General features: G+C 41.9%; 1 protein-coding gene and 1 long non-coding RNA gene across 2 annotated transcripts; one reads left to right on the forward strand and one right to left on the reverse strand.

The window, feature by feature from the left end:
* Nucleotides 1-456: 456 nt before the first annotated feature.
* Nucleotides 457-6,585, reverse strand: NDUFA4 (NDUFA4, mitochondrial complex associated). Its single transcript, XM_014940217.1, has 4 exons — nucleotides 6,432-6,585; nucleotides 5,427-5,515; nucleotides 5,067-5,127; nucleotides 457-679 (listed from the first exon to the last, which is right to left on the reverse strand). The coding sequence occupies exons 1-4, from the start codon at nucleotides 6,471-6,473 to the stop codon at nucleotides 623-625; spliced, it is 249 nt and encodes an 82-aa protein (XP_014795703.1). The 5' UTR covers nucleotides 6,474-6,585; the 3' UTR covers nucleotides 457-622.
* A 5,594-nt stretch (nucleotides 6,586-12,179) lies between these two features.
* Nucleotides 12,180-22,127, forward strand: LOC106886935. The gene is made up of 3 exons (XR_001411761.1): nucleotides 12,180-12,380; nucleotides 20,807-20,979; nucleotides 21,296-22,127. It is a non-coding gene; the product is annotated as an uncharacterized LOC106886935 (long non-coding RNA).
* Nucleotides 22,128-24,121: the final 1,994 nt, after the last annotated feature.

Genomic DNA, 24,121 nt, shown 5'->3' on the forward strand with positions numbered 1-24,121 from the left:
GAGGAGGAAGGAAAACAGGAACAGATCCTTTCACAGTTTAGATTAATCAAGTCAGATCCCACCACAAGCAATTCAAAACAGCCCAAATAATCACCAAGGCAATGATTTTCACAGACTAAAAGCATATTTTGGCATCCCAACCTGACTTGACATCAAGCATGTGATGCCATAGTTTTTCTTTAAAGGAAAAAAGAAATATTTATCTATTAACTTGACTATTTTTAGCACACACACACATAAATACATGCTTTCAAGTTCTTGCAGGTCAGTATCCTGCAGGAACATGCAATTATTTCTCTAAAATCAACAGCCTTAGTACAGAGCCCACCAAGAGAACTTTGCTTTCTTGTTCAGGAAATGTGAACCAGCTTTTGCTTACTATTTGACCGATTGTACAACAAACCATTAACAGGAGAATATTCTCATTTTATAAAAATCAGAGTAAAGAGCAGACACTTCAAGTTTCAGACGTTTATTAAGCCTCATCCCAAAACTTTCAAACACATGACCAAGTGCAGCGTGAGGCGAGTTTGATGATTTTCCTGGATGATTTAAGCATGACAATTGTGCGGACGGCTTCAGGAAGACCTTTCTGTGCAGCTTACAGAGATGAAGGTGTTGTTCAGAAGTCAGGACGGTCCTTTTTCAGCCTGCTGTAGTCAACGTTCACCGAGTAGAACTGGGAAAGAGAGGGGGGGGAGAGGAAAAAAGGAGTAAGAAGTCTCAACTATCCATTTTCCATTGTATTTACTCAAAACCATGCCCCATCTGAGCTCACGTCAGGAAACCTAGATCACAGGTTCAGTCTGTGCACTAAACAAATAATAATACCCACTTTTTACTATCTTCATTCTGCATAGAGTATGACAAGTTCTGCATTTAAAACGAGGCAGCACTTGTGCATACAACTAGAGAAAACCCACAGGATCTCTTCTTTCATCCCCAGAATTAAAAGCTCATTCACAGGAAGTTCTGGCAGTACTGCTGAGTTTATCCTTTTTGGCCCCAAATCTGTGCTCCCATACACCAAAGGCAATGCCCAGCTCAACAGGTGGCACAAAGTGCTGTGTATGTGAACAGTGTCACGGGGGAACACTTAGGGCAGCACTGCAAAAACCTGGTTTGCATCTAGAACCAGAAGGTAGAGCGAGGAGGAAGGAAAACAGGAACAGATCCTTTCACAGTTTAGATTAATCAAGTCAGATCCCACCACAAGCAATTCAAAACAGCCCAAATAATCACCAAGGCAATGATTTTCACAGACTAAAAGCATATTTTGGCATCCCAACCTGACTTGACATCAAGCATGTGATGCCATAGTTTTTCTTTAAAGGAAAAAAGAAATATTTATCTATTAACTTGACTATTTTTAGTTATACAGCTTCAGTCTGTACACTAGACAAATAACAATACCCACTTTTTAATATGTTCATTCTGCATAGAGTATTACAAGTTCTGCATTTAAAACGAGGCAGCACTTGTGCCTACAACTAGAGAAAACCCACAGGATCTCTTCTTTCATCCCCAGAATTAAAAGCTCATTCACAGGAAGTTCTGGCAGTACTGCTGAGTTTATCCTTTTTGGCCCCAAATCTGTGCTCCCATACAGCCAAGGCAATGCCCAGCTCGACAGGTGGCACAAAGCACTGGGTATGTGAACAGTGTCATGGGGGAACATTTAGGGCAGCGCTGCAAAAGCCAGGTACAGCGAGGAGGAAGGAAAACAGGAACAGATCCTTTCACAGTTTAGATTAATCAAGTCAGATCCCACCACAAGCAATTCAAAACAGCCCAAATAATCACCAAGGCAATGATTTTCACAGACTAAAAGCATATTTTGGCATCCCAACCTGACTTGACATCAAGCATGTGATGCCATAGTTTTTCTTTAAAGGAAAAAAGAAATATTTATCTATTAACTTGACTATTTTTAGTTATGCTCGATTTTTTTTTTTAAAACTTCCTCAGTGAAAACAAAACAGGCTACAGCACATTCCAAGCACAGCTTTCTGCGCAGCTTCTACAGTAATGAACAGGTCATTAATTCTTTTCTTTGGCAAGACTGAGGAAGTCGCTATGACCAAGGGAAGTTTACAAAAGAAAAAGTTTAATTGAAAGCTAAAACTTTATCATATCAGAGCTTTTGACTAAACAGTCATCTTCAGTTTAGATTCTCTGCCTTTGCATTTCCCACAGAGCAGATTTGAGAAAAAAAACCCCTCCCCAACGTTACACACACCCAAATATGGTAAACCCTGAGGTTGTGACAGATGGGGAAGCGCTACACAAGGCATGCAACTCTTTAAAAGAATTTGTGCTGCGCAACATGTTGAGTTTGCCTATTTTAGATATTTAAGAAACAGCAACATTCCAGAAGCAGCAGTGAAAACAAAGTATTATGTTCTTCCTGGACCTTTAAGGGAACTGCAACGTATTTTATTTTGGAGTGTGGGGTTTGGTTTTTTTCTTATTTCAACAGTAAGATATGGTACTGAACAGACACCAGCTTTGAAAACAGTAGCTTAGAGGTAATTTTAAAATACTCTTAACAGGAATCTATTAAAATACCACTTCAGTAAAACATGATATAAACAGGATTTCTGTAAACTACTAAATAACTTGAATAGTACTTAAAGAATGTTCCTTTTCCATCCACTTACTTACAGACAATGGTTTTGTTTTCAAGTAGTCAACTGTAGACTGAATTACTGTTTATGTTAAATGCTCACATTTTCCTGCTCTGCTTCTCATGAGTGAAGACTGACAGGTCAGAGCATAGAAAGCTTTAGTGTGGAACTGATAAGGTTTTGTCCTTCTCCCTGTAGTTTATTTCTGAGTATTATGAGCTAGTATTTTTTTTCTCGTGTATAATTCCTCTTTTTCTTACACTGCAATATATATGACTGCTTCCATATCACCCCATCACTCCTTTCACTCCATTATCAAACAACTCTAGGAAGAATCTCAAACTCAGCTCTCTCTGCTCTGAATTCTAAAGACAAACAAACATTGCACTGCAGAGGAAATACATCACTCATTCAGCTCCTTTCCAATATACCCAAACACCCTAAAACAGTAAGCTACGCCTTTAACATTATCTTTACTAAAAATTTGTATTCTTCATTTTACCTTATACTGGTCACTGGGAGACAGTTTGTTCCAAGGTTCTGGATTATTCTTCTTGTCCCAGCTATTGAGAGAAATGCAAAACATATGAATACATTAAGAGAATCACGCTACCTTCAAATGAAATAAAATTCCTGTGTGCTGTGGCTATTAGGCCATGGGGAGTCACCTATCCAAACAAGTTTCTACAAAAGACACAGTCCTTTGTCAGCAGTCTCTAAATATCATATGGTAAACAAATAAGTCTCCTAATCAATGAAATCTCCACAGACTTAGTACCAGTGATGTTGGAGCGAGACATAAAGATCAAGGCAGTGAAGATGACTTTACTGTACACAGCAAGAAAAGCAGGTGAAATCTCCACACATGTTCAGTGATGTTAGAGCGAGACAAAGACCAAGGCAGCGAAGATGACTTTACTAGACTTTACTGTACACAGCAAGAAAAGCAGGCTTTTTTTAGTAGCTTAGAGGTAATTTTAAAATACTCTTAACAGGAATCTATTAAAATACCACTTCAGTAAAACATGATATAAACAGGATTTCTGTAAACTACTAAATAACTTGAATAGTACTTAAAGAATGTTCCTTTTCCATCCACTTACTTACAGACAATGGTTTTGTTTTCAAGTAGTCAACTGTAGACTGAATTACTGTTTATGTTAAATGCTCACATTTTCCTGCTCTGCTTCTCATGAGTGAAGACTGACAGGTCAGAGCATAGAAAGCTTTAGTGTGGAACTGATAAGGTTTTGTCCTTCTCCCTGTAGTTTATTTCTGAGTATTATGAGCTAGTATTTTTTTTCTCGTGTATAATTCCTCTTTTTCTTACACTGCAATATATATGACTGCTTCCATATCACCCCATCACTCCTTTCACTCCATTATCAAACAACTCTAGGAAGAATCTCAAACTCAGCTCTCTCTGCTCTGAATTCTAAAGACAAACAAACATTGCACTGCAGAGGAAATACATCACTCATTCAGCTCCTTTCCAATATACCCAAACACCCTAAAACAGTAAGCTACGCCTTTAACATTATCTTTACTAAAAATTTGTATTCTTCATTTTACCTTATACTGGTCACTGGGAGACAGTTTGTTCCAAGGTTCTGGATTATTCTTCTTGTCCCAGCTATTGAGAGAAATGCAAAACATATGAATACATTAAGAGAATCACGCTACCTTCAAATGAAATAAAATTCCTGTGTGCTGTGGCTATTAGGCCATGGGGAGTCACCTATCCAAACAAGTTTCTACAAAAGACACAGTCCTTTGTCAGCAGTCTCTAAATATCATATGGTAAACAAAGAAATCTCCACACATGTTCAGTGATGTTAGAGCGAGACAAAGACCAAGGCAGCGAAGATGACTTTACTAGACTTTACTGTACACAGCAAGAAAAGCAGGCGCTAGGAATTACTCGATACATACCAGACATCAGGGTTGAACATTGCCAAACGCATGAGATACAGGCCAGCACCAATGCCTCCGGATCCGATGATCAAAAACAGAGGGATCAACTGAAATAAAAGCAAATATAAGTTAAATGTCATAATAGCATAGAACAGAATAGTATTATTACATTGCATTTCTGACTGCAACAATAACAAACCAAAGAACATGCTCACACATTCTGAGACGCAACACATGGCCCTCTAAAAGCCTGACACAAGCTCCCTGTGTGCCCTGGGGTCAGAGAGGAACTGGCAGCTACAGAGAGGCACGCATGAACAACATACCTCTACGTGCATAACAAACAAACTCAGAAACACACATCAGCCTCTCCACTGCCCAAAAACAGCCCTGCCATCCTGATCATGAAGTAAGAAAATGGGACTGGGGGGGTGGGGGGTGGTGTAGGGAAAGATCAAACACCCTAAAACAGTAAGCTACACCTTTGACATTATCTTTACTAAAAATCTGTATTCTTCATTTTACCTTGTACTGGTCACTGGGAGACAGTTTGTTCCAAGGTTCTGGATTATTCTTCTTGTCCCAGCTATTGAGAGAAATGCAAAACATATGAATACATTAAGAGAATCACGCTACCTTCAAATGAAATAAAATTCCTGTGTGCTGTGGCTATTAGGCCATGGGGAGTCACCTATCCAAACAAGTTTCTACAAAAGACACAGTCCTTTGTCAGCAGTCTCTAAATATCATATGGTAAACAAAGAAATCTCCACACATGTTCAGTGATGTTAGAGCGAGACAAAGACCAAGGCAGCGAAGATGACTTTACTAGACTTTACTGTACACAGCAAGAAAAGCAGGCGCTAGGAATTACTCGATACATACCAGACATCAGGGTTGAACATTGCCAAACGCATGAGATACAGGCCAGCACCAATGCCTCCGGATCCGATGATCAAAAACAGAGGGATCAACTGAAATAAAAGCAAATATAAGTTAAATGTCATAATAGCATAGAACAGAATAGTATTATTACATTGCATTTCTGACTGCAACAATAACAAACCAAAGAACATGCTCACACATTCTGAGACGCAACACATGGCCCTCTAAAAGCCTGACACAAGCTCCCTGTGTGCCCTGGGGTCAGAGAGGAACTGGCAGCTACAGAGAGGCACGCATGAACAACATACCTCTACGTGCATAACAAACAAACTCAGAAACACACATCAGCCTCTCCACTGCCCAAAAACAGCCCTGCCATCCTGATCATGAAGTAAGAAAATGGGACTGGGGGGGTGGGGGGTGGTGTAGGGAAAGAAATGAGCAAGAAAAAGGGAAAAACCGCCTTGAGAAAGGCGCGCACACACACATCAGATGGATAAAGGGAGCTGACTGTGTCTTACCCACCAAGCCCAGCCCCCCCGAGAGATCGGACATACAAAAAGAAAGGAGGAGGAAAGGCACACATGAACAACATACCTCTACGTGCATAACAAACAAACTCAGAAACAAACATCAGCCTCTCCACTGCCCAAAAACAGCCCTGCCATCCTGATCATGAAGTAAGAAAATGGGACTGGGGGGGTGGGGGGTGGTGTAGGGAAAGAAATGAGCAAGAAAAAGGGAAAAACCGCCTTGAGAAAGGCGCGCACACACACATCAGATGGATAAAGGGAGCTGACTGTGTCTTACCCACCAAGCCCAGCCCCCCCGAGAGATCGGACATACAAAAAGAAAGGAGGAGGAAGATCGAGAAGAGAAGAACACCGAGAGGGCCGGGGGGCACCGACCGCCGGGAGGGGAGGGCCGCCGGGAGGGGAGGACAGCGGGCCGCTGGGGCCGAGGCACCACCTCCGGCCCGCCAAAGCACCGCCGCCGGATACTCACGCTGGGGTGCTTCTTGGCGTGGGTGACCATAACTCGGAACATGATGGCGGCAGCAGGCGAAGGTCTCGCTCTCTTTCTTTACCAGGCTCCGCCGCCCGTCCTCCCCCTTCAGCTGCCGAAGCCCAATGTCACCCGAGGCCCCCTGTGCGGCAGGTGCCCACCGCCGCTGCCCGGATGTAGCCGCCCTGCCGTTTGCCTGCCCGCCCTCCGCCGCGGCCGCCGCTCCACCGCGTCGCCCCGCCTCGTCGCCCCGCCTCGGCACCGCCGAGCACTTTGGACTTGGCGATTCCCGCCTTAGCGCGGCTCCCGGCCGGTCGGCAGCACCGGCGGCACCCCTCGAGGAGCAGGCACCTACAAAGGCACCCGGACCCGCGCCGCCCCCAGGCCCCCTCACCCCTCCCGCCGCCCGTGTGGGCCGCGCCTGCGCTGAGGGCGGCGGGGTGTGAGGGGCGTCCATGGCGGCCCCTCCTCGGCGCTCCCCTCTTACACTGGCTTCCACAGGGGGCCAGGAGCCGCCGCAGCCTTCCCGGGGGGGAGCCTGCCCTCTCCTCGGTGGGGACGGGGCCGCTTCGATGGCGCACAGGCGAGCCCCCGCCGCGGAGGTCCGTCCTCACCCTCCCCCGGGGTGAAAAGTTGAGGGGGCGGTTGCAAAGGTGAGGCAAGAGGGTTTCACTGGCTTCAGAAAGAGCGAAATTCACCCCCAAAACCGCCCACTTAATTACTCGGCTGCAGTGTCAGGGTGGCAAAAGTCAGGTGCGTACACAGCGTTGAGAGAGACCTTTGAAGATTTTCAAATTTGACGTGCACATGATACACAATGAAAGAAATTATCTTTGGCAGAGAAGTTTGTAGTGAAAGATTAAGTATTTTGGCCAAGATTGGGTTGGATTTCATATTTTTTATTGGCTAATTCTAAATGAGCAACAGGACAGCTTGTTGTATAAAACTAAGCGTGTCCAAGTTTGGTCTCCATTGCTGTATCTCTTATTTTATAGAGGACCTAATGCCTGTCTTTGTCTAGGATCACCAGCTGCTTTGAGGTATGGTTTCTTTCATAAAAGGTAACCCAAAATGTAAGTTTGTGCCCAGTCATGAAGAAATTCATTTTTAGGTAGAGGGAATGTCAGCGTGCTAACATCCTAAGCCAAAAAGAGCCCCTTTCTTGGGTTAGAAGGAGAATGACTTTACATGAATGCTAATGGTTTGTATGGATGTACATAAGAGTAAAATTTTGAAGTAAAAAACCAATGAAATAGCAGAGAATAAATGTATTTCAGCAAATGAATGTCTTTTATTTCCCTTACTAGTTCCACAGACTGGCTTCTGCTTATTTGCAAGAATTGTCTCAAATTGTCCCTGTCACAATAAAATATAAAAAAAATTAATAATCCTTTCTTTCCATTCCATAATCCAACCTTTTCCAGTTTGCCAGAGCCAGGATAACCTAGATAACAGATAACTGGGGAGAAGACAAAAATGCTGGCAGTTGGCCCATATTTAGTAACTTGTACAGATATATTTTACGAGTCACTGGATGACACCAGAAAAATTACAACGATGTTTTCTTCGGAGCAATGCAGTCCTCTTACTTGTCCCCTTCATTTGTTCCAGAGCTGATGAACAGAAGGGAAATGTAGTTGGTGTGCTCCAAGAGCCTTGTTGACCGTTTCAGTGCCCAGTGACAGGACAAGAGGGGATGGGCACGAACTGGAACAGGGGAAGTTCCGTCTGAACATGAGGAGGAACCTCTTTACCTTGAGGGTGGCAGAGCCCTGGAAGAGGCTGCCCAGAGAGGTGGTGGAGTCTCCTTCTCTGGAGACATTCAAACCCCCCTGGACACGTTCCTGTGGGACCTGCTCTGGGTGGACCTGCTCTGGCAGGGGGTTGGACTGCATGATCTCCAGAGGTCCCTTCTGACCCCATATCACTCTGTGATTCTATGAAATTCCAGTTGCCGAAACAGCTGCAGGATCACCAGGAGGACACCAATGGGGAGATGGACAACCAGTGACCAACCAGTTTTGCTCAGGGTTGCTGAGCAAAACTCGCCTCAGGTTCAGTCTCCTTCTTCCTGCATGGCCAACATAAGGCTGAGCAGCAGAAATTCATAGACTTTGAGTAGCCTCTTTCTGTGCTACTAAGCGAAGGCCATCAGGGATGCGTTATTTCCACTAGGCATGTCTTCAGCACCTATTTTTTGGAAATATGTCATGGTTTTTATACGCTTCTCCGTGTATTCCTCCGCCCCCACCCCCCCAAATGATTTATACTTCTGTTGGCTTCTTGTGCTTTTCTGAATTTAAAGAGAGACATAGTCCCTGACCAATTTGCAAAATTTGCTGTGCATTTTATGGGCTTTCATAAATTTTCCCCACTGTGTGCATCAGCTTTTATTGCCTGGGATGTATGGCTCAGCTGGTTCGTTGTTCATATACATGTCTGAGGTTATTATTATTCATATACATGTCTTATTATTATGTTACTTGGGATTTTGTGTATGTTAATGAATTTTACGGCCCAAAAATTAAAGTGCAAGACCAAAGCAGACTTCTAATTTTAGAAATTGTGAGTTAATAATCTGAAAGTGAACCCAGTGCAAGCGTTGCTAAAAATGCAATCTCTGGGTTGCTTGGTTTGGTGAAATTTTGAGTATAAACTCAAGCCACCTCATGGCATCTTGGTGGTGGATCCATGGTTCCTAGAAATACCTGCCATGTTTGTGTGCTTGAACTATGCTACAGTTATAGAAATTATCTGTGTTAATTTATAGTAATACTATCATAGTAATCACTATGGTAATTTGTAGTAATCCTGGCTGTATTTGAAGACTACCAATTTTCTGTTACTCCTCAGGAATCCATCCATTCCCTCAGAGAGAGTGAACAGCAGATAAAGGTAGGGATTTTTACCACTCTCTTATCTGTTGATTGGCTACTCAAGCTGCAAGTAAACACATTTATTTCCTCTTAAAGTTTGGTGTCTTTGTGTTTGCACCTGACAATTAAATTTATGGTGCTTTCGTTAGACCAGTCACTTCTGTTATTCTGAGTGAAGTTATTTTTGTGGAGGTTTCTGCTTTTTAAATAAGTGGATCCATAAATCCTTCAGGTCTTTTGGCAAGGTTTTGCCTTCTCTTCTCCAGGCTGAACACCCCCAACCCTCTCAACCTGTTCTCACAGCAGAGGGGATGCAGCCCCTCTCCTTTCTCCTGTTCCAGATGCTTCATTTTTATATTTGGTGGCCTTCCTGTTTCTAAAGCCTTTCTTCCCTAAATCTTACCTGTTATTATGAATTATATACCCACAGATTTCTACTCTGTTTAACATCAGTTTGGGTGTGCTTCATTTGTTTATATTAAAAGCAATCGATTTTAGCCACGGATATAATCAGGTCTGATTTCCTGAAGAACAGGAATGTGAGGTCATAATAAAATCAGAGGTTATTTGAAGAATTGCACTCTTAAGGTTTGACAGAATCAGTCGATTAAAAAAAGAAATCAACAGAGACATAGTCACTGTGAAGTTACATATTTTAATTGGAGGAAAATAGGAAGGAAAGACTGTGAGATTTGGAGATGTTCCAACTGGGTCACAGGTCAAGAAATTGAATTCATCAAAACAAGGTATAAACTGAGGATTTTCTGTAGGGCATACCAGTTTTGGTAAAAAGGCAAAGACTTTTAAAAATAATTCTTAGCACAGAAAAGGAATTCTAGGAGAGCAAAATGTATTTTAAAACTTATATTTGGTTTTATTTGTGGAGTGGCTGCATCTTCTGTTCTTGCATCCCTGGTGTAAGGGCAGGAAGGGAACTTGGGGGACTGAGGTGGATGCGTGGGGGCAATAACATTGCAATGGAGCATCTTGTGATAAAATCTTCCAGTAAGTGTAAACATTGTAAATAACAGTTCTGCAAAAAAAAAAAAAAAAAAAAAAATTATAACGGTTCTGCAAAAAAAAAAAAAAAGTAAGAATTTCAGTTTGTTACAGGCAGTTAAATCAAACTCTATATTTACAAAGATAAAAACTTGAAAGAAAAAATTATGGATATAGACCAGGTGTTTGTTTTTTTTTAAACTGCAACAAAAATACATGTAGCGTTTAAGATAACTGTGGTGAAAGGAAAATAGCTACTGGAAATCTTGAATACTAACAAATTACAAGGGCTATGGCTAACAAGAAATGAATATGAAATGGTACTGAAATATATGATACAGAAATATCGAGATCTGAAAAAAGCCCAGACTTGGCACCAGTGGTTCTATGTTCTGTTACTAAGGGAAAAATAGTTTTCTAGAGTTTACAATCTGCTCAGCAAGTCAAAGAATAATATCCTATTAAGACAGAATAACTTTTTTTTTAATTCATTTGCATTTATGTATCTAACTTATGATTATTAATTTGTATTATAAATACAAATTGTGCCTTGGATTTTTACAGTGCTATTTAAATATATTAGCCTTAATGTACACAACTTCTGTAATATTACACTTTTATTAAGTGTTTAAACTTAAATATATTAGCCCTAATGTACTCAACTTCTGTAATATTACACTTTTATTAAGTGTACAGCTATATAGAATTCTGTAGCGTTAAAGTAATTATAATGACTTCAAAGCAAGTAAATCCTTACTTTAAAATAAAGGCTTTTATTTTAAAATGGAAATCAATAATGCTTTTACACAAAGAGAATGGATATGTGAATATGTGCTATTTAGCAAAAGTGAAAACTGCCAGTAAATAAAGCAAGGATTTCCTTAGTCTTTCTTTCCTGAAGTTAAACATCTTCTGGCAAAATGTGGATGTTTTTACAAGTATTTAAAATTTTGTCCTTGAGCATAATTTTTATAAAATCCCATTTTCTTAGCTGTCATAAATTGTTATTGGTGAAAGTGCATAAAGAATTTAGAGGAAAGTTCTTTGTTTATCCATACAGAGTATAAAAAGAATCTTTAGGCAGGACATTTCTTGGCATAAAAATGCTCTTATCCATTCCTTGCATAAAAAAGCCCATTAAAGTGTATATTGCACAGGGAAGCAGGTGGTTATTTGGGTTGTTCATAATGGAATATTGGGGCTTTTTACGTTTATTAACAGATTCAAATCTGTCTCCATTCAGTCTCTGTAAAGGTTTTGGAGGAAGCACCTTGGATAACAAATCCCACAGGAGCAAATGGGTTAAAGCAGGAGTTCTCAGCTGACTGAAAATAACACATTGCAGTACCTCGGGTAACAAATCCCATAGGAGCAAACGGGTTAAAGCAGGAGTTCTTCTCAGCTGACTGAAAATAACACATTGCAGCTGAAAGACTTCAGTCATTCTGGAAGAAAAACAGAAATAGAGATCTGTAAGAGTTAATAAGACATTCCAAAATAAATGAAAATATTCAGGTTTTAAATACCGACATTTATAAAATGCATGGGGTTTTTAAAATGTAGTATCATTCCGTGACCATTAGGAACAGAAAGCAAGAAAGAGAATGACACGGAAAGATGAACAGCTCAGAATCAAATACTTAAAAAGAACTAAATTGTGGTTTCTGCTTCCTCTCTAGGTTCAAGACAGCAAGTGAAAGAGTTGATCTTCATATTTAAAATATATTTTGTTTTAAATTACATCATCTGCCAAAAGTTAGGAGTGACCATTAGGCACAGAAAGCAAGAAAGAGAATGACACGGAAAGATGAACAGCTCAGAATCAAATACTTAAAAAGAACTAAATTGTGGTTTCTGCTTCCTCTCTAGGTTCAAGACAGCAAGTGAAAGAGTTGATCTTCATATTTAAAATATATTTTGTTTTAAATTACATCATCTGCCAAAAGTTAGGATGCAGAAGTGCAGCCCCACGCAGCTTGCACCCAAGTGGAAGGTTTGAACCTCACTAAAAGACCACAAGAAGTTACCAGAATGATTCCCCTAAAAACTCTGCTGGTTCAGTGCCCTTTTACAGGTAATCTCTTTGCTGTGATGCACCCATAGATGGTAGTTCCCTGTAAGCTGCCCTTGTGTTCGATTTGAAAAAACATCTGAATTCTATAGAATGACAGAATGATTTGGGTTGGAAGGGACCTTAAAGACCATCGAGTTCTAACCCCCTTCCCTGGGCAGGGACACCTCCCACCAGACCAGGTTGCTCCAAGCCCCATCCAGCCTGGCCTTGAACTCCTCCAGGGATGGGGCAGCCACAGCTTCTCTGGGCAACCTGGGCCAGGCTCTCACCACCCTCACTCTCACAGGAAATAATTTCTTCCTAATATCTAATCTAAATCTCCCCTTTTTCAGTTTAAAACCATTACCCCTTGTCCTATGGCTCCCCTCCCTGATCAAGAGTCCCTCCCCATCTCTCCAGGAGACCCTTTAGGGACTGGAAGGGGCTCTAGGGTCTCCCTGGAGCCTTCTCTTCTCCGAGCTGAACAACCCCAACTCTCTCAGCCTGTCCTCATAGCAGAGAGGCTCTATCCCTCTGATCATTTTCTTGGCCTCCTCTGGACCCGTTCCATCAGGTCCATTTCCTTCCGAAGCTGAGGACCCCAGAGCTGGACACAGCACTCCAGGTGGGGTCTCATGAGAGCAGACAGACCTCCCGCACCCTGCTGGCCACACTTCTTTTGATGCAGCCCAGGGTGTGGTTGGCTTTCTGGGCTGCCAGTGTGCACTGCCAGCTCATGTCTCTAAATAAAAGATAAATTTAATGGCTCAGTAGAAAGTCAAAATCTTCACTAAAAATGGAAAGAGGACTGGTACCTGGAAATGTTTTTAACCGTGTGCTTCTTCAACTATTTAATGACTTGGTACAGGAACATTAAAATTGCTTCTTGTTTCAGGGGAGGTTCAGGCTGGATATTAGGAAAAATTTTTTCACTGAAAGGGTTCTCAGCCATTGGAATGGGCTGCCCAGGGAGGTGGTTGAGGCCCCATCCCTGGAGGTGTTTAAAAGACGGGTTGATGTAGTGCTGGGAGGTATGGTTTAGTGATGATGCTCCTTGTTTGTTGTGTGGGTGTCTATTTTTGTCAGTTAGGTTGATGGTTGGACAAGATGATCTTTAAGGTCCCTTCCAACCTAGAAGATTCTGTGATTCTGTGATTCTCATGTCTGTCATTGTCTTAAAGCTTTTGATCTTTTGTCTTAATACAGGTTAAAGGATGCTTTTTAGTTTCTCCTGTGGAGTAAGGAGGAGCACACCATTCTGTGCTGTTCCTTTTCCATATGCTGGGGAAGAAATTGATGGTCCTTACAAGTCCTCTGCTCTGACGTGCCAAATTTAAGTCAGCGTTTGATTCATCTTCTCTTTGCTTATAGTTTTACCGAAGTTGACTCAAATCTCAGCTGATCTATTTTTTTTATGCTGGGAATCTATACTGAGACAAGTCACAGATTGCCAGGGCTGGTGTGACAGTCAGGTTCACGCTACCAAAAGCTATTGGCTAATTATTTATAAAAATCTGATCGGAGTTTGCTCTCTGAATAAAACTGTTCTCCTTTTCTGGGAAAGAATAACTCATTATTGACAGCCCTTTTTCCAGGACATGCTGCTGCTTATGAGAAACTGCTGCAGCTCCCACAGGAGTGGCTCAAGCAGACAGTCTGGGAACACAACAAGCTGCTTATAAGCAGCTTCTGAAATGTAAAAATACACCACCACCTCCCCCCCCCAAAAAAAAATCAGTATAATTGACTGTGCAACAGCTGTAAGGAATGATATATGAGCCCTCGCGTTCACTGTGTATCCCAAACATTAAAGAGAACAATATAATGTTAACAAAGCAACATGAAAACAGCGTATGTTTACAAAGTAGAGTCTTGTTGCCGTGGCGTTGTCTGCACAAGCTGTGACAACAAAGGATTAGACAGTTAGAAAAGTATAAATAGATTTTGGATTCTAATTTATTTTTCTGTATTTTTTTTTTCCGTAATGGAGAATGTCAGTATTTTAATGGATACACAATTTATAGAAAGAATAAGGCTCCCAAATCTTAACAGTTTCAATAAGCCAAAACTTGTTCTTATTTAAGACAGTGACAGAGCCGTTAGAGGACACGATGAGACATAATTCTGATCAAACTATTTTCCACAAACCCAGGCTGGAGAAAATCTCATCTGTCTTCCACTAACATGAGTCGGAGGCTTTTATTTTCTTTCTGGAAAGGGCAAAGAGGGACTCCTGCGATTTATGAACAGGACAGATACTGCTATTTTGGAAGTAAGAATGTTATCCATGTACTTTCCAGAAAAAACATGATTTGCCTCTCTTTTCTGCTGTAGTTTTCAGAGAAAGGTTAATGTTTGCAGAGTTGAAAGGTTTAGTGAATCGAATCATAGAATGGTTCGGGTTGGAAGGGACCTTAAAGATCACCCAGTTCCTAATCTAAATCTTCCCTCTTTCAGTTTAAAACCCTTCACCCTTGTCCTATGGCTCCACTCCCTGATCCAGAGTCCCTCCCCTTCTCTCCTGTAGTCCCCTTTAGGGACTGGAAGGCCGTTACAAGGTCTCCTGGGAGCCTTCTCTTCTCCAGGCTGAACAACCCCAACTCTCTCAGCCTGTCCTCACAGCAGAGGGGCTCCAGCCTTCTGATCATTTTCGTGGTCCTCTGCTGGGCCAGTTCCAACAGGTCCATGTCCTTCCTGTGCTGAGGATCAACACACTGTCGTTGAGGATCCTGTGTTGAGGAATAAATCACTCTTTCAGGATGTCATCCTTGGCCCCTGCCAAAATCATGAGCTGATGCACAGGGACAGACTCCAGTTGCATCTCAGAAGATGAACCTGGTATGACCTGGGGGGTTGCACAGAACATCTAATAATACCTGTTTCTTGGTGTTTTCATGTGGTTTGCACTGTGAAAAATCATTAGGCTTGGGGTTCCTCCTACAGGGGCTCTGATGTCTGACACTGTGACTTGACTTTTTTTTTTTATATATATGCATTTATCTACATCAGTACAAAACTCAGCTCTCTGTTTCTATGAATTCAAAGTATGCCGTGATCTCTCTTTAATAAATCATGAAAGCTTTATTAAAAAGTGCACAAAAGTATTGCTTTGGCTACTCTTGAGTTTTACTTGTGTTTTTTTGGAAACTTCTACTCTTAAAAATTGTGTGATGTGCCGCTTACCAAGAAATTGTATTACATCATTATCCTTTCTTTAAATACTGTTTCATTTGAATGTAGGGAATGGTATTCTTATATTTATGGGAGAAGGATAATATGTTTTGATGTATAACTGAGTCCATCCTGCTCCTTTGAAGGATACATACAGCATATCTGTGAGACTCACATGGTGTGATTGCATGAAACATATACCTGGAATAAGACTTCTGAGCAGAAACTTGTTATTTTATTTGAACACCACAGTCTAGACTGAAGTGAAAATGATGTGAAGGGGAAAACTACAGCGTATCTTGATATTTTTTCTTACATGTGCTAAGACATCAAAAGTTTTCTTTGAGAACAGGCAGAATATAAGAGTTAGCAAATTTAATTAAAAAGGAATTTCATGAAGTGCTTTCACTTTTTTATATATGTGAAATGCCTTTTCATCTTAGATCACATACAAAATCAGATTAAAGAAAACAGAATGTTCTGTTTGTTTACTTGGTCCAAAAAAAAGGTTGACTCCCATCTTTCACTAAACTGTTTGTCTGACTGACTTACGGGCTTGTGTGGTTTGAGATGTTACTGCATCAGTGCTGTCTCTGCCCATCTGTTTGTCCTCTTTGGGACTTGCCCTTAAGAGGCACCTCCTTGAGGCTCCCATCCCTATCCAGGAAGACATAAGCAGAACAATAACACTGGTGTGAAAGAGCTGTCTTTAACAACCACGTTGGACTCCTAAAGTCTTCAGGCGCCCAACGCTCTTGTCTTTTCTCCATGGAATGCAGAACAGATGTGGAGGAAATGAGTATATTTAAAAATTGATATCTTCTGCAAGCATAATTGAAAATGCTGGAGCTCTGAAAAGCAATACCCATAACAAAAATATCCCTCATAGGAGATACATTTTACACGTCTCCAAAGCAGAATCATTGCTAATTAAAAAATATATATAATCACATAATGAGGCCAGTCTAAAGATGAACTTCTTTTTTTTAAGTAAAATAAGTAAGTCTTTAAAAGAACAATCTGCCTTATCAAAGTTGGATTCAGTATATTTTTTTATAGGATAAAATGAGCTTTGATTATAATTTGGCCAAACTAAAATGACTGATGTGATTGAAATTTAGAAAGTTCTGGTACAAGGACTTTTACAAGAAGAAACCAGTCAGGACAGTGGGAATTTTTGCTCTCTGTCTCTCCCTCTGTGCTCCCCTATTTGATCTGGGAGGGGAGGAAGCATAATCCACACCCCATCTTCTAAAAAAACAAATCAGGACAGTGGGAATTTTTGCTCCCTGTCTCTCCCTCTGTGATCCCCTATTTGATCTGGGAGGGGAGGAAGCATGATTTTCAAGGTCATAATTCTTTGAAATGGACTTGCTGGTAGGCTGTTTCATGACCACAGAATCTGGAAGAGAGAGAAGAGTCATTTGAGGGGCAATAGAAAAGACTATGTACTGTGGATTCCCCAAATCTTTTTGCTTCAGAGCCACCTTGAGTCAGAGAAAACAAATAAATAGCAGTGAGACCACAGACAGGGAGGGTTTTGCTACGCAGAAGAGTAAAGGATGTAGTGAATCACCAAGGCCAAGGTTACACAGTCTTTTTAATTCACAACGAGCCTAAAGTGGTGCTCAGAGAGACAGTTTCATCCATCCTTTGCCCTTGGGCTACTCGTGTGCCAGCACCAGTTCACCTAAAGAGGTGAAACAAAGCGTTTCTATCATTTGGATCAATTCCAGCTCGTTGCTAATGGTGGCATAAAGGACGTGAGAATGGAATACGGCAAATTTTCTGTCCAACTGCACTCTGCCATCATTGTGACCAGGAAGAGACCGTCATTGGGACATCATTATGGTTGGATGTTCTTATTAAGAAGAACAAAAAACCCCAAAAAGTTATAATCATGTCAGTGTAATTGAAAAACAAGTTTTATATTTTAATTTTTACAGCATTTCCTGAGTTTGACAACTATTTAAAGCAGTCTGGAAACTGACCCCATTCTGTATTTGATGAAAAAAAGATCCCAATGGTCTCATTTTTTTTGTTTATTTTTTCTTTCCTTTTCCAGTAGAAGCATAGAAGGGAGAGAGTTTAATCCAGGGTCTTTCATTTCTCCCCTTCTCCTCATCTGGGAACGGGAAGAGGAGGAGAATGAGGAAAGGGAAGGGGAAAGCAATCCTTTTACAATTAAGATAAAACTTTTAAAACATTTAAACTGACAAAGAAAGATACATCTTCAAAATCAGATTGTTGTTCCTGCTAAATTTCAGGGACTGCAACAAGAGCTTCTCAAAGTTCCTCTATTATTTTCTAAAACAATTATGGTATTTTCTGTCAAATAATTTAAATACAGGGTTTCTGCTATTTCCCCCTATAATTGTCACAGTGTAAGATTCATACTTCATCTGTATAAGGATAAAAATGATCATCTCTTCAGGATGACATTCAGCACACAAATATCTTCATGGAAGATGAAGTAGAATGTTCTAGGCTGAAGTCTTGCCTATGTTTGGGACTGGAGGAGTTCAAGTATCTTGAGGATCTCTGGTTTATGAGCCATCACAATTACAGCAGATTCCATCTCACTGCCACTCCAAAGCTGAGTACTGCCAAGCAAGGTTTTGAATAATGTAGGAAAAGAAAGAAAAAAAAAAAGAAAATAAAGGAAGAAGTCAGCATTTCTCTTTTTCACCTGGAACAGGTCATCGCTCTGAATGTCTGGCTCAGCAATATGACAGCATGGACGAAAATCTACTTCTTTTTCAGAAGTCCTGCAGGATTTCATCCCTGTGCTCAAGAAATACTTGAGATTGAGATTGACCTGTAAAATAGTAAATTAGCGTTATTATGTTGTAAACATTTATTCCTTGAGATAAGTATTTCACAGTAGCACATAAAACTATGTGCTTGGGGATGGACTCTTGATAAAGGGGGGGAACAGTTTTAAGCTGAAAGAGGGGAAATTTGAATGAAATATTGAAAAGAAGTCCTTTACTGTGAGGGTGGTGAGACACTGGCCCAGGTTGCCCGGAGAAGCTGTGGCTGCCCCATCCCTGGAGGGGTTCAAGGCCAGGCTGGATGGGGCTTGGAGCAACCTGGTCTGGTGGGAGGTGTCCCTGCCCAGGGCAAGGGAGTTGGAACTGGATGATCTTTAAAGTCCCTTCCAACCCAAACCATTCTATGATTTTATAAAACACAATTATAGAGAGAATTCTGAAGGTCCAACTCTAACAGGGACTGTTCCAGGGGCTCTACCATCACTTAGGAAAGTAAAACCTCTTTCCCTAACTTGCAAAATGAGCTCACCTTCCTGCATCTGTTTTCAGGAACTTGTGCTTCTTGCCAAGGAATTGATGGTCACAGGCCATAAGACTGCCCTTCGCTGTAGGCTGTTTTCTCTGCAGCCACAGAAGGAGATCAGATCTCTCAGTTCTTGCTGCAGTTTCCAGGCAAGGTGCCAGTATTTTTTGCCATGTGCTGCCAACAGGGCACCTTAACAGAGACAGGTCTTAGCGATTTGTTTTTCTTTCTGTATTCTTAAAATACATTTTTTCAAGAAAAACCTACGTAATTTGGCAAAACTAGATTAAAAACAGATTATTTCCTATAAAATCTGTTATGATAAAAGATGTCTTCTGTGTCTTTGCTGCACATTGTACTAATCAGTGACATAATGAATATTAGAAAAAGAAGCGAATTGATTCCTAAATGTCACAATTACATTTAACAGAGAGTATTAAAAGCAGTTATTTCCTTTCTTTATTGCTTACTGGTTTTATTATTTCATTACGATTTTTAATAGAAATCCAAACCAGGCCAGCTCAGCTTCTTTTGTTTACGGATAATAACTAAATAGAATTTAAAAGGAAGCTATAGAACCCCCTTCAGTAGCATTTATTTTGTCGCAATTCGCAAAGATTTTTGTCAGTGCAGCTGAAGCATCTTTTGTCCTCAGTGAGACCAAAACAAGATTGTATTGGAAAAGCTTTATGTGAGAAGGGTCATTGACACTCGCATTCAAAGTAATTATTCTTGTAAAATTAATTAACTTCCGTTTTTTAAATCCGAGCCCTTAGAATACTTCCCATTAGTAGCAGCAGATCTGTGCTTTTTATGTTCGTTGTGGCAGATGTTCCTTACATTCCAGATTTTTTTTCGGAACAACAGAATGGTTTGATGGATGAAAGGCTGCCTCTGAAAAAAAAGTGCATCAGTCATTAAAAGCCTGAGCCAGAGCCCACTGAAATCAGTGGGAATCACTGCCTTATGCTCCCATTTTTCATATCTTGTTAAGAAGGAATGAGTCTTGATTATTAAAAAAGAACGGAACGACCTTCTTTGCTTCTGTGGCACATAATTTCTTTCTCCACCAGGGAGGAAGAGAAAGGCTGTATTGGTGGGAGGATCTGCTATTGCACGTGTAGATGGCTGGGTTTGTGGCCCCAAGGGGCTTGCAGAGGGACCTCAAGGTGGCAAACCCCCTTGGGGAGTCTGGCCAGGCTCCGAAGAAGTGGTGGGATGGGGTTGTGGTGCACCAGTAGTAAGTAGGAAGAATGCACGTTCATCATGAGTCAAGATCAGTTTCAGAATAAAGGGAGTACTTTACCTGAAATTCATCTGAATGAGGTGTCAGGGGGCTGCAAGAGGGAATTGCTTCAGAAAGGAAGGTGAAGGAGGAGCTGGCACAGGGGAGAGAGCAAGGAGAGAGCCAAGCCCCAAAGGAAAAGAGAGGGAGGATGACCTCCCTCCACCTGCTGCTCACACTCTTCCTGATGCCCCCCAGGATGCCATTGGCCTTCTTGGCCACAAGGGCCCATTGCTGGCTCATGGGCATCCTGTTGTCCACCAGGACTCCCAGGTTTTTTTCCTCAGAGCTGCTCTCCAACAGGTCAGCCCCAACCTGTCCTGGTGCAGGGGGTTATTCTGTCCCAAATTCTTCCCTCCTTTAATTCCGAAAGCTCTTCTATTGAAGACATATACTGGTTTTTTTTTTACCTTTTCTGGACTCTTTTACAACTCTACAGCATAATCAAAAAAATGCCATAATTAATGGGCTGAGGCTGATTGTGGCCTAAGGAGGGCAAGAAATATCTCAATACCTGATGGGAACATTCCCTGGCAGTGTTTGACTGCAGCAGACCTCGTAGCAGTCTGAAGTTTATTATTATTTCAAAGTCTTATTTTTCAGAGACTACCAATAGTGATTTTCCTCCCTTTGTAATTTAAAACAGCAAGGACATCTGATTCAGTCTTTTTCTCTTTTACCATATAATAACCAGACAGAAGAGCATTGAGCACTGGGCGAGGTGCTTGCTGTAATGGCACAGTTAAAGAGCGAAAGCTGGAACAATTCTCTTTGGAAAGATACTTGAAGAGGTCAGTCTCCCTGCTGCAGAAGTGATGTTTTGATGGACAGAAAAAAGAAAAGAGTTTGGTGTTTGAATTCCAACAGGTAGGTCATGGCTTTAACTGTCTGCCCACTGACAGGAAAAAAAAAAAAGGATGTAAGATTTCATACTGTTATTTCTCCATTCATAGTTGATGGATGAGTTAAAAACACACTTACTCTTGAGTTTATTCCCCAGGTGAGGAAATGTGGTATTATTGTATGTCTTTCTTTGAAAACCCGACACTTTCATTAAACCAAGAATGATATTTTTAAGGTAATTTACGTGCGTGTGACTATTCTCTGCTGACTTGCTATTGTGTAACTCCTTCTAAAAGGGGCTTTGCACAATGACAACAAAGATTCTTTTTTTTTTTCTTAGGGCAAAAGTACAGTAAGAAGATATTATTTTCTCTCTGTCTGCTGCAGTTGAAGAGCAGCACCGAAATGGAAACACAGGCACCTTCTCTTGCAGCAGGCTGGGCACTGAGAGCTCGACCTGGAGGGAGCCACTGGAATGCTGAGATAATTGAAAGACCCGACGTGCTTGACATGAAATATTTTGAGGCATTTTTTAAGGTATTATGTTAGTGATGGAGCTGCCGTGACATTTTCATACTAGATGTACTATTTCAACTCTTCCTAATTTCCCTCTAAAAATGCCCTTTGAAGATAATTTCTTTCTGTGTGGATGAGGGTAAGTACTTAAAGGTGCTAAACTGACAGCACTCAGAGTCCATTGAATGGCTGTAGCCATGTCAGCGCAGTGCCCAGCTCCCAGGGGTGTGCCACCAATACCTTGTTTCTTCAACCAAAAAGGCAACTGAACTTTTCAGCACCCTTGGTTATCTGCTGAGATTGGCAAAGGCCTTGCAGAAATAAGGGGATCGGACATTCTCTCTGAAGGCTTCTTTCATTTGGAACATGAATTCTCCCTTCTTTTTCCCTTATGTGAAATACCTGCCTCTACTAAAGGAGGTGAGCATCTACTGAGGGCAACTTCTCTTCCAACAGATGTTTTAATGGCCAGAAAATTCCAAAAAATGATGTTCAAAAGATAAACTGGTAGTTCTAGTTAATTTCTGTGCTGTGTGTTTTATTTACTTCTAATTACTAAATTTGGAGGATTTGTTGCTAAGCCCTATGTTTGTAGTGCCCAGAGCTTAGGGAAACAGTGAATAAATTTTAGGTATTTCATAGTTATTTCCATTTTACTGATGTGGGTTTTTTTCCTGTTGCGGAATGAGGGCGAAATAAGCAAGCTGACTACAGAAGATAACAAAGAATGTGTGCATGCTGTTTTGAGAAATAAAAGTGTGTATATTTCTTTGCAGGGGAAAAGAAAAAAAGGGAAAAAAAGAATAAAAAGATTTGGCACAAGAAAGAGTAAGACAGAAGGGCTGAGAGGACTGGAGTACAATGAAGGAAGGAGGAAGGAGTGGTTGGGCAACGTGAGCTGCTGCTGAGGAGCAGGGGCAGGCAGCCATTAATTAACTTCTGCCTGATCACCTATTCTTGCCAGAACCGTGTTAAGTAGAAACTGAAATAATCCTAGCATTGCAGGCTGCCCCAGAGAGCTGAGCTGGAAGCCAGACAGTCCTTACGTCTGCTCTGACTTTCATGTTTAAAGGAATTGTTAAGTTCTGCCACTGCGGGTGGGGATACCAGTTAAAGGGGAAAAAAAAAAACAAAACACCTTTAAGGAGTGAAAAGCTAAGATATATCCAACTCCTACTGGAAGAGGGAGGCTGATCGGAGTTGTGAAGGGAAGACTAGACTGCAAGGGCTGACAGAGCATTTGGGTGGAGCTGGCAAAACCAGATTCAGGAAAGGAGTTAATTTTGTGGTCAGGAGACCTACGTATTCCAAGAATCGGTGGGGGAAACAGGAGGTGCCAGTGTGAACACACCAGCAGTGGGTGTGATAATGAGCCACAAAGAAATCTGGGAAATTCAAGCACAGAACATAGGATTCACATTTTTCTTTGGAATTTTCTGCCCGTCCAGAACACTCAAAATCTGAAACGCAGAAAGTATTTATTGAAGGTATTTCAGATGCATCATACACCAACCAGCCGCCTCTGTGTTTTATTTAAAAAAAAAAGGACGACTAATACAGGCATAACTAACAGTCTTTGTGATATCAAGAGGAGTTTTGGCTCTGGGAAGGCTTGTGTGGGTGACACACGTGGAGCTGTGCTAAATGTAGTGCAGGCTCTTGTCACAGGCCACACGCGTGTGCCAACCTTCACGTTCCCTCCGTGCTTCATCGTAGAACCGGGTTGAGCTTGTGCAGCACAACAAAGTCCACAAGGAACTTGGGGTCTTACGAAGGGGTTTTATTTAACATTTAACATTTATTTAAGCAGTTTTATAATGCTTTGTTTCCACACGGGGAGGGGGAAGCGGGGGGGACAGTGGAAGCCCCAGGCTGTTTTTTGAGCTGTTTTTCCTAATAAATGTGATCATAGAATTCTTTTGGTTGGAAGAGACCTTTAAGATCACCAAGTCCAACTGTTAACCTGACACTGCGATGTCCACCACTAACCCATCTCCGTCAGCACCACGTCTGCATGGCTTTTAAATCCCACCAGGGATGGTGACTCGACCACTTCCCTGGGCAGCCCGTTCCAAGGTTTGACAACCCTTTTGGTGAAGAAATTTTTCCTAATATCCAATCTGACCCTACCCTAGCGTAACGTGAGGCCGTTTCCTCTTGTCCCATCGCCTGTTCCTTGGGCGAAGAGCCCGACCCCCCCTGCCTACCCCCTCCTTTCAGGGAGCTGTAGAGAGCGAGAAGGTCTCCCCTCAGCCTCCTTTTCTCCAGGCTGAACACCCCCAGCTCCCTCAGCCGCTCCATGCGCTCCAGCCCCTCAATGTCTGTTTTGTGGTGAGGGGCCCAGACCCGGAGGCAGCTCCTTTGTGCGGAATCCTGAGGTGCAACCGAGAGCTTCTCGGACCAGACACAGCCCCCCCTCCTCCCCCCCCGGCACCGAATGGGTTTGGACCGAGACTTTTCCTGAAGCGCTGCCGGCACCACCCGTTATCTCTCCTCCCGGGACATCCCAGCGCCGCCTGGGCCGCTCCGCACCCGGTCCCCGCTGCGCGGCGGCGGCGGGAAGGAGCCGGGCGAAGGCCGGGCACCGCCGCCCTCCTCTGGGGCTTCAGCGCCCATTGCGCAGGCGCGCGGGGGTCCGCGCGTGCGCCGC

The sequence above is a fragment of the Calidris pugnax genome, unplaced genomic scaffold, assembly GCF_001431845.1.
Source record: "Calidris pugnax isolate Ruff unplaced genomic scaffold, ASM143184v1 scaffold76, whole genome shotgun sequence".
NCBI classification, from domain to species: Eukaryota; Metazoa; Chordata; class Aves; order Charadriiformes; family Scolopacidae; genus Calidris; species Calidris pugnax.